This window comes from Sparus aurata, chromosome 17, assembly GCF_900880675.1.
Source record: "Sparus aurata chromosome 17, fSpaAur1.1, whole genome shotgun sequence".
NCBI lineage: Eukaryota > Metazoa > Chordata > Actinopteri > Spariformes > Sparidae > Sparus > Sparus aurata.
Window position 1 is genome coordinate 19,731,911 of NC_044203.1, and position 11,395 is coordinate 19,743,305.

The window sequence follows — 11,395 nt, forward strand, 5'->3', positions numbered from 1 at the left end:
AGCTTGTTAAATGTGAGGATTTGCGGCTTTTGTTTGACATTTATAGCGGTAAATAAAGCACCTTTGTGATTTTGAATTGTTAGTTGGACAAAAAAAACTGTCTGAAGACATCACTTTGGGAAATTGTGATGAGCATCTTTAACATATTTTGACCCTAGACTAATCGATTAATCGTTAAAATAATCATTGGATTAATCAATAATGAAAAAAAATCTTTAGTTGCCGCTTTAACCTTCCCTTTAAACTAAATCTCAGTGGCTACTGCAACTATGAGACGTATGAGATGTGACCAAAACTTTCACACGAAGCATTAATTATATTTTCAATAGTTATTCTGGAGATGCGCCACAAGCTAATATTTCCATCACATTTATTCTCTGTTTGTGAGTTTGGTTCTTGTTCCTGAGCTCAGTGGATGGGATAAAACAAGACGGTGACAGGCAGTGACCTGAGCCCTGTCATAATGATTTTCTGTGATATCCTCCACCCTTGTCAATTTAGCATAAATTATCAGCTGTGAAAGACCTGCTGGCTGATTAAAACCAATTGTCTGGGTAGGGAAGGACAAGGCAATCTCTTTATTATATGATAAACTAAGTTAATGGAAGAAGACAATCTCCCCTCTGGGAAATCAGACTGACTCTTAATTAAAGCATTGTATTTTCTCAGCTGGATATAAGGGCCTTTTCTAACAAGCACTTCAATGAAACTTTAAGGGAAAATGTAACTGAGGCAAGACTTGAGAACTGGAAGGAAAAGTTAGTTTTCCTGTGTGAATGTCTGACAAGAGAGGGATGAAAAAGGATCACAATTTTGTGCAGCCTGCAAATGTAATCAACGCCAATCAGATGACACTCAGATGGCAACAATTAATGCAATGTGTGTGTTACATGTGTGTTTCAACAGATTTGTTTATCAAAAACACATGCCTGACACTTGGTAATTACACGCGATCTCAGAACACATTATCACCTTTGGAGAACATGTTTCATTATCACATCGCACACAGCTGAACAGATTCCAAGTCGGGTGTCACATGTTTGAAGAGGAAGAAACAGTTGTTGTTGCGGCAACGTCCCCGCAAACAACACAAGTTCGCCCCACTGGTGTGCTCCTCCGATGACATAACAGAGAAGCAAACATTTCTCTGTCCTGCGCCTCTCGTTGGCTTCCTCCACCCACACTTGAGAGGTGACAGGCGTACACCCGGACTTCCATTATTATCCAACACAACAAGAATGCCTCCAGGAGGATAATTACTGAAACTTGAAGAGCCAGGGCTAATCCTAAGTACTTCACTTTGTATGACTGCCTCGCCCGCCTGTCTCTTAGACTGCCGCTCACGCTGACAAAGTGCAATGTTGGGCTCAGTGAAAGTCAATAAGAAGACCTCATGGCCCACAGATGTAACAGTGGAGCCAAATGGCATGAAAATAACACTGTTATCTCGGTTTATCATAAACAGCCTGTGTTTGAAAAGCTGTAACGTATCACCACAAGCAGGCCTGAGAAATACAGACCATAACATCCAACTGAACCATTCAACCGATGCCTAAATTAATCATTCAACTGATTTTATTTTGATAATTGTAACACAGACGTTTGGTTTTGGTGAGGGAAGGGCAAACAGTCCAGATTGAAAGAGTGCAGCATTGAAGTACAGAGTCGTGACCGGAGGACGTCACTGCTGCTGCTCCATGACTGACAGGTGCTGAGACGCACCATTAGCACCCTGTCTTGACATATTTGCGTGACAAGACCCATCACATGACACCCACTGCAATTCTGAGGATGTTCGTTATTTAACATACAATTATCTTAATATAGGGAGACAAATTATGCCCATTCAAATTACCATTTACATGGTTTCCATGCAAACCAACAACATGGCAACTGTGAACAAAGAAACCAGCGTCGGGGGTTGTTAAATATAATAGGCGACTTTAAATTAAAGCTTTTAAACAGCCTGAGGAGACTGACAAGCTCAGTTTATGATTTTATTTGAAGTGAACGCGATAAACATATAAATGCTGACCGACGTGAGGTGGTGAAGAGCGTCTTGTTTTGATTTTTTTGCACAAGTTGAAAGGCCGAGGAGAGTTTTTTGGCGGCTCCCTCCATTCATCCCCAGGAGGAACCAGAGGCTCCCGTCCTGCCAGACAAAGCCAGGAACAGCTGGCTGATCGATACCCGACAAAGGCTCGGAGGTTAGAGCAGTCAAAAGATTGTTAACTAGCCATTTTATTTGCCAGACATTTATATCATTGTTTATGGTTCAGCGCACCCCTTCAGCTCGGGCCATGCTGCACACCTGTGCTTGGAGCACTTTCAGGGCCTTTTCACCCACTTTTTGTGACCTTGTGGGCCAAGGAAACGTGTCAGTGTTAGATAAAGTATTAGATAGATAGATAGATAGATAGATAGATAGATAGATAGATAGATAGATAGATAGATAGATAGATAGATAGATAGATAGATGTACTTGTTAGTGTTTGTTGACTGTTTTTCTGCCCTTTACATCATTAAAATTCATGTCACCACATTTTGCATCACTGTCAGCAGCTCATTTGAAATACAAATAATTAAAATAACTGCCTGGCTTTCTATAGGACGCTTTTAAAAGTGTGTATGTTGTCCTCTGAGTGCGGCGTGCAGGTGTGAGCAAGGATGGGATTGGCCTGTATTTGCACATTCCTGCATATGCATGTGTATTTATGTTTGTGTGAATATGAGCGTCGGCTGTACCATGCATCCGCAGCCGGCAGCACATGGCTTTGCTGCCACCACTCTGGCTCGTGTTGCGAGTGTCCCTGCAGGCTGGCAGGGACGGGGAGACCCTCTCTGTGGCTCACCCAGGCGAAGAGGGGCTTCCTGCACATCTTTTGTCACACCATTTGGGCCCTTGTGTCTGTGGCTGCCCCGCTCCGGACCCACTTGGCAGCTCACGGTGCAGACGGACATCTGCTCTTTGCAACCTCCTGGTGAACAGAGAAAACAACAACCAACAGAGCCTGCTCTCTTACTCTCTGCTCTGCATACTTTGCTGCACACAGCGAGGACAGTAACAATATTTAGATGCAGCAGGAAGAAATGTCTATCAATCCATCTGTCTATGGTTGTCTGTTTTTTAATTTGTATAAATTAAATATCATGACTTTTAATGGTGTACTTTATATACATCTATTTTAGAAAATAACTGCAGAGAAAATGAGAGTAATTATGACTATATGTACTTTGAGCAACATCATCCTTCTAATTGCCTCTGAAAGCCACAAGTGATTACCCTCAAAATAAATAAATAAATAAATATAATCTTATGGCCGCCTTCAGATTATCGCGGTGCTTTGTAAATCTCCACATTAAAGTGCATTTCTGCATCTCTGCCCTGACTCCTTTTCTCTCGGCTCTCTAAGCGCAGTGATTCTGGAGCACGCAATATTGAACACACTTTGTTCGTGCTCAGCGGCCCAGAATAACTCGGTCATTATGGTGGCGAAAGGGACAGGTTTTGAGTTTGATTTCATGATGGTAATATAGCCCATGTGTGTAGGAGAAGAAAGCCTTCAATGGGGACATCTGTTCAACGCGGCTTACAGTTACAGCCGCGCGTTTAGAACAACCTGTGCACACCATATGAACTAGGAGCGACCCTCGAGACGGTGAACGCAACAGGCAACAAAAGCTCTCTTTTTTTTTCTCTTCTTTTTTTTTTTTTTTTGTTTTGGAGAGGTAGAATAAATTATCAGATTCTGAAGTGGATTAAACATCTCTTGTACCTCCGCAGCTCCAGCAGCAAGACGCTTTCCTGTCGACGAGTTATCACACTGACCTCTGACATCAGTCTTGCTGCTATGATCACTTGGCAATTTGTCACCCAGAGGCCAACATGTCCCCCTGTAGCTGAAGCTCTCCAAATGCGTAAAAATCCCCATTGCGCACGATATTATGAATCCCCTCTAGGAGGGAGAGGGGAAAAAAGGGGGGAAAAGCAGATTGATCACAGATGTTTAATTGCTTTATGATGAAATATAAAATGATATGTAGGAATAATATCTTTACATGCCTGTTAGGAGTTTTGTAGAGGAGGCAGGGGTTGACGGGATTTTTTTTTTCTTTCTTGAAGTTATTCCTAATTGAATTGCCAGTGTAACATTTATCTGGCGTGGCGCACAGTCACACCGGCAGCAGGAGACGTTGTGTTTGTACTCTGCTGAGAGCAAACGTCGAGGGTCAATCAATGCGCTGCGGAGCGTAGGAGCACGGTATGTAGGTTTTATTCTCCTCGTTACTTTCTCGCTTTTTAAACGCGGTTACATAACGCGCGCAGTTTACTATGATTTTTTCTTCTTCTTCTTTCGACAGTTCGCATGATTGGTCGGTTTAAACGGGAATAAAAAATAATGATATTGAATGAGAAGAAATAAACGGATCGATGCAAGTTTCTTTCTTTATCTCCATCGCCAATGAGCCAAGTGAACGTGTGTGTTTGTGTTTTCTTTTTCCTCCGATTGTCTAAAAAACCGTCCTTGCTTTTCTAATAAGTATATGACTTATATTGTTATTTTCTCATCCTCCCTTTAAGGATGGAATCGACACTTTGCGCGTTAGTGTGAGAGAAGGCGGACGCACGTTTAAAGAATAGCTGAAAATAAAGGTAAATATTGAATTAAACACTCAAATGAATGTCTTAAATTGTCTCTAAATATTTTTAGATGTTAAGGAAATAACACGAGTGCTGTATGAATAAAAATTAAGATAAGTGCACGTACATTTAAAAAAAAAAAAAAAAGAAAAACCTGTGCAACCTCATGAATGATTTTGACTCTTTCAGTCTCATCCGCTCCTTCATTTTTTACACCTGAAGGAAAAGCAGTGCAAATTAATCCAAAAAGCTGTTGTCCAATCCTAGAAACACAAGAATTAATCAGGTACTCCATCTATCACGCTGTGTAATAAAGGAAGCGACACGGGTTAGGCAGATGATGTGATGAATAATCCCTGGTCGTTTTAATTAACTTTTCCCTGTCCTGTAATGACCAAGCTGGTCAACAGACCCGGTCAATAAGCATGTTAATATCAAACAAATAAAACTGCGGATGATTAAAAACCTCCTGCGTTATTAAATTTGAAATTCAAATGAAATTTATGCTCCCAGTGCACACTGCATGCTAATAGAGTCCCGGGGTTCAACGCACGCTTCGCCTTCAACTTCTTATTATGTAACAGCAGCTTCCTCTATAGATTTAACAAAATGTCACCACGGACCTATTCAATAAAACCATCTTATCTTTTTTATTTTCAGCGCAATCACTTACTTTAATTAATAATCTCTGCGGCTCCAACACTCCCTGTGTCGACCAATCAACCAATCGTGAGGGTTTGGGTTTGAATTTTGTCATTTCGAGGCTGAATATGTTCCAAAGTCAACCACACCGTCCCCTTTATCATCTCCTCCATCCTGTGTTGTTTTAAGAGCATCATGAAAAAAAAATGAACAATCCTCCCACAGGAATGCGCCATCTAACAATTTTAATCAGAACCGTTGAAGATAATTGAGAACAATTACAGTAATGCCAAAGTTTGAGACGGTGTAATATAGGTCTACGATCAGAACAAAGCAGCCTCTGTGTGTCGTGTAATAGTTTGTGTATATTAACTCTTAAGAAGTTAAAACATGTAAAAAAAAAAAAAAAAGAAAAAGAAAAAAGAAAGAAAAGAAAGAAAAAAAAAAGTCCGCGGGGGGATTCATACCAGAGACAGAAGTTTCTAACATGAGTTAAATGCAGAAACATGGCGAGTTTCTTTTATTTGATTCAGTGTTTTTTTGATCAAATAAAAATGTATTTTAAATATAAGGTCCAGCTGAAATCTGTAAGCACACACACACACACACACACACACACACACACAAGCAGGATGACGTGAAGTTGACCCACTTTTCGACTTTCATGCACCTTCATATTCGGAAAAAGGAGTTTTAGAAACTTCAGAGCTGCTGTAAAAGAAGAACCAAAGAAGAAGAAAAACGCAAAATGGAATTTAAACGTGTGTTTGATTTTATTGAGACTGTTATGCTGATGTTCTGCCCTCTGCTGCTGCTGCTGCTGCTGCTCTGGTGATTCTTCCCCGACCTTTTATTTTCTTTATTCATTTACATCATCATCGCCCCGCTTTCTTCAAATTTATGGAACGTGATGTTCTGTAAAATTTCAATAAGTGGCCCCCTAATTCCTCCTTCCTAATTCACTCTCATTTAACTTTACCTTCCTTCCGCTGTCTTTTATTATGGAGGGGGCGGCGGGGTGGGTGGAGGAGGAGGGTGGAGAGCCGTCTGAGGCGCTCTATTGATGACCTCACGGTAGTATGTGGCGGTGCGGCGGGACGGAGCCGCTGATTGGTCGCCCGTGTCACAGCGGCACTTCAAAGCCGGAGAGGAGCCTACAATTGTGGAAGAATGGGCGGAACACATCATTGTATTGCACACCTCTAAAAAAACAGTGCTCTGATTCATAAATATAAAAAGATCCTCTGAGGAGGGCAGTGTTTTTGTGTGATGGCAACTTCACTTCTAGGGGTGAGTCGAAAAGGACTTTCTTACTGGTTTAATTAGTTCTTGTCATTGTCCGGCGGAGGGGGATTAAACTTACAGCAGTCCGCAAAGTAGCAGCAAAGGCAGTGCTTCGGTTATATTTTCAGCTGAGAGCCGGGGCTCTGTAGACGGGACCTGAGTTTGTTCCTGCTGCTCAAAAAAGAGAAACACACGCATGTTTCCCTGTTTGGCATGCATTTGTAGAGCGCTGTGTGTCGCATTTCACTTGTCTACTTTCTGTTCGTCCAGGTAGGAGGTGGTGATAATCTTACTGTACTCATTTGCAAAACTTTTCTCAAAAATATGTGAGCCTTTCCGCTTTAACCGGGGGAACAACTTCCCCCTGCATAGAAATTGTCTGCACTGAACCTGCTCGACTTGTCGGCACTGATCGGTCACTCACAGCCTTTTTTTCTTGTGCTTTTCAGGAGGAGCCGAGGTTAGGATCGACTCCTTTAGCCATGTTAGCTGCAACATGCAACAAAATAGGGAGTCCGAGCCCTTCACCGTCCGCAATTTCGGATAATTCCTCGTCCTTTGGGAAAGGCTTCCACCCGTGGAAACGAGCCGCCGCGAGCAGCTGCAGCCTCGGATCCGGCCTGTCCGGCTTCGGGGTGTCCCGTAACGGAGCCGGCATCTCGGACTCTTTCGGCACCAACAGCTCCCCCGGATCCAGTGCCTTCTCCCTCACGTCTGGTACCTCAACTAGTTCACACTTTGGAAACGATTACTCTGTTTTCCAAGCGTCGGTTTCGAGCAGCTCCCAAGAGTCCAGCCACCAGCCGGTCTTCATCTCGAAGGTGCACACCTCAGTGGACAGTTTGCAGGGCATCTATCCGAGAATGAGCGTCGCGCATCCCTACGAGTCCTGGTTCAAATCGTCCCATCCCGGTATCCCGACAGGAGAGGTCGGAACCACCGGAGCCTCTGCGTGGTGGGATGTGGGTGCGGGATGGATTGATGTTCAGAACCCTAACGGAGCAGCACTACAAACGTCCTTACATTCCGGTGGACTCCAGACCTCCTTGCACTCTCCTCTGGGCGGATATAATTCTGATTACTCGAGTTTAAGTCACTCTGCTTTCAGTACAAGTCCCTCTCCACACCTGTTGACAACCGGCCAGCACCTGATGGACGGTTTCAAGCCGGTGTTATCCTCTTATCCGGACACGAGCCCCTCTCCATTAGCCGGGGCGGGGGGGACTATGCTCTCCGGGGGTCCACCTGCGTCTTTAGCGGGGTCCCCGAGGTCATCTGCCCGGCGCTACTCGGGCAGAGCCACCTGCGACTGTCCGAACTGCCAGGAGGCGGAAAGACTGGGACCGGCGGGCGCCAGCCTCCGGAGAAAAGGTCTCCACAGCTGTCACATCCCCGGCTGTGGGAAGGTTTACGGGAAAACGTCGCACCTAAAGGCGCACTTGAGGTGGCACACCGGCGAGAGGCCGTTTGTGTGCAACTGGCTCTTTTGCGGGAAGAGGTTCACGCGCTCCGACGAGCTCCAGCGACATTTACGCACACACACCGGCGAGAAAAGATTCGCCTGTCCGGTGTGCAACAAGAGATTTATGCGGAGCGATCACCTGAGTAAACATGTAAAAACTCACAGCGCCGGAGGATCCGCCGGCTCTGGCTCCGGGGGCAGCGGAGGGAAGAGGGGGAGCGACACCGACAGCGAGCACAGCGCGCCGGGGAGCCCTCCGTGCCATTCCCCCGACCTGTTGCACCCACCTGAGTCAACCCAGGGAGTAGGCATGAACGGCCTCTAAAACTCCCCTCAGTGAAGTAAAACGAAAAAAAGACTGTCAAACAACACAGTGCTGTTACTGGAATTGTCCGAGGGGACTTGAAAGTGGACATATTTTGGTGTATGCTTCATCATGAGTGTCACCATTTAATGAGAAAAATAGGCCTATACGTTTCTTTGACTTTTTCCAAGTGTTTAAGACTACTAATTGCATAATTTCATAGCTGTGCCATCAGAAAAAAAGCTTCTCATTAATACATCCGCGGCGTGAAAGTTGTAATCAAGTTATTGTGGACTGCGTACTGGGACAGGACAGAAGCTTCTTTTTGTCCTGGATTCTCCCCCTCGATGTTTTATATCCCCGGGGTGCGAGACGCAAAACATTAGAGAGATAAAAAACACTGCTGTGAAAAACGTAGGCCTGCAAAAGTCGTGCTACTGCTGTCATACATGTTGTTCAAAAACCAAACTGTGGCACTTTATTATCGGGCAGGAGATGTCGTTCACGTTTGTCCATGTGGACGGACGGACGGACGGTACAGATACCTGTAGAGTACGCGGAGATGTGGGCTGGGATGGTTTTTCCTTTTTATCCGTCTGGTCCCCGTCATTACGCAGGAGCAGTTGTAGGTTCATATCACATATTGCTTATCCACTCCACAGCCTACAGTGCGTGCGCCAAGTTTGTAAGCAGTGAGGTCACTTCAGCTTCACGGCGCTGCAAACATGTGTTTGTAAATAATGAGAAAATGTAGGTTTAGAATAATTACAGCCCGATGTAAAGGTGAGTAATGTATTTGTCCAGGAGACGATTTTGTATAGGTATTTCTAGTTGTATATGGACTCTAGTAAATATTTGAAAAATATACGGAAATGTACTTTGATTTTTGCTTTGACATGATATGAAAAATGTATTGTGGGGAGTTATATTTAACCACGAGTTTTCTTGTATTTAGGGGTCTATCATTAGGCGCACTTTGAATTTATTTGTATAAGGTTTTGAAATCATTTACTGTTTTACCCACTCATTTAATTTAAGCAAGCATGTTGTAAAGTGGTTTTAATTTTACAATGATATTTTTTTTTCCTCTTTCTCTTCCTCCGAGAATGGCTTTTTATGTGAGCCACTCAATAAAGTCAGTATGAATTCAGAAGATCGACTCAGTTTGTTTGGTTGTTGAGTCGACAGAAATTTGTATTTTTTTTTTTCCACGGCAGACCTTGGAGTGTGAAGTTGGCCTCGAGTTTCTCATTGTATATTTTTAAAATATTGTGTTTTATTTATTCATTTAAAATCATGACTGTGAAATAATCAAGGTGACCTACGTGTACAGCTGGTAGTGTTTTACACGTTTTTCAGGCCAGGGTGAGGGAAAGGGCCCTGCAGCGAGATCGAGGCCTCACCTAGGAATTCATTAAAATTTTGATAGTAAAATTTAAAATTAAACGGAACATCTGATGCATAATTTATTTTTATTTATTTTTTTTAAATAGCAGAGTTACAGGAATTTAAATTCAGGTGAAATTCAATCATTCCCAGTTAAATGTCAATTTTTCTGTTGAGCGTCAAAACGAAAACTTCAAACTTGACTGAGCCCGGAGTCAACGCAACACCCCTGATCACATTTACACACACACTTTATAAAAATCTAAACAGCTGCATGATACTGTGCACATCAGCTTTATTGTCGTATTTCCAAATGTACGTCCTGTAATATTTTCTTTCGGTTTGATTTGTATTTTTTCCTCAAAAATCCGAAAATGTAAAATCGTTTTTTTTTCCCCTTTGTAATCAAACTTTGTGCGGATCTTCCTTCAAAACACGCAAACCTGCTGTCGATTCAAAACAAGTGTTATGAATAAATGCGCAGTAGGTTTTAATGTTTACAGATAAATGTTTCCATTACTAACAGCAGTCTGTAAATATATAAATAGTGAAACACAGTTTCCACAAAAGGTCATTCTGTGGCGAGGAGTCGTGTTCCCCTTTGGGTTTAATTGCACTTGATTACAAATTAGACTTGTCTTTTCACTAAATAATCTAAAGTATCACTTTAACCTTTCATAAACTACAACTTGCATTTATTGCTTAATATTTATTTCAATCGCTATATGCTATTTTTTTTCTAGTCTTTCGTAATAATGTATATTTGGGCTTAAATAACTGTCTAAGGTCCTACAGTTGGTCCCCTTTCCAATTAAGCAAGCATTCTGGATTTTCTGTTTTCTCTCAGTTACAACGTAGTTATATCTCCAGTTATTCCTAGTTTTTTTTTTGTTGTTTTTTTTCAAATGTCGTTTCTGGGGCTTTTAGTATCATATTTTACGCACCTGAAACCACACCCAAGTGTGCGCACTGACGTAGAGAACCTCTAAACTGTTCAACACAAAATATAAACCTGGAAAATATCAGCCATTCTAGTTATTATTATATACTTTACTAGTGCTGTTGATTTCTGTCTCTTGGGTTTATCGTGTGAACTGAAGCCAGCATCTTTCAAACTTCTGTTAGATTGCTTTTTACGCACAGCTTTGTAGCGCCATCTAGCGCATCTGTCAACCAACAGCAGTTTAAATTCCAACTTTGATCCAGTCTTGTGCCTGAGAAATGTGTGGTTCAGCGTTCTCTTATTTCAGAAGTTAAGAATGAAAATTCAGAGATTTTATAAAAAATCTTTCTTTCATTCAAAAACGCTTTTGCAGCACTCTGAGAGCAACAGTTCAACTAATTCACCCGAGCTGAACATTAAGGACTTTTCCCACATTACCAGACATCTACATTGAAAAGGGAATTGACATAAGACGATCACAAAAATTGGTTCACCCACCTGACGTTCTTTGAATCACACACGGCAGGTCTGGCTCAGCTGTGTGTCCGTCAGTGTTGATGCACCGCTGGAGACAGAAGCTTATTAGAACTTCATGTTGTCACTAATAATGCTTAAAAATGTTGGATTAAAAAATCAAAGATAATGTAGTTACAGATGTGTTACTCACCCAGACGTTGTTCGTTGTGTTGCAGTACATTAGGACCTCCAGCACCACACACTGTTGGACTGTTA

At 42.5% G+C, this 11,395-nt stretch overlaps 1 protein-coding gene across 3 annotated transcripts; it reads left to right on the forward strand.

Annotated features, from left to right (window-relative positions):
* The first annotated feature begins 3,916 nt into the window (after positions 1-3,916).
* sp8b (sp8 transcription factor b) lies at positions 3,917-9,487 on the forward strand. 3 transcript variants are annotated; one of them, XM_030392484.1, is made up of 2 exons: positions 3,917-4,262; positions 7,018-9,487. In XM_030392484.1, the coding sequence occupies exon 2, from the start codon at positions 7,051-7,053 to the stop codon at positions 8,353-8,355; it is 1,305 nt and encodes a 434-aa protein (XP_030248344.1). In that variant the 5' UTR covers positions 3,917-4,262; positions 7,018-7,050; the 3' UTR covers positions 8,356-9,487. The 3 variants fall into 3 exon arrangements, with proteins under 3 accessions (XP_030248344.1, XP_030248342.1, XP_030248343.1); XM_030392482.1 differs by lacking the exon at positions 3,917-4,262 and adding an exon at positions 6,432-6,574; XM_030392483.1 differs by lacking the exon at positions 3,917-4,262 and adding an exon at positions 6,443-6,838.
* Positions 9,488-11,395: the final 1,908 nt, after the last annotated feature.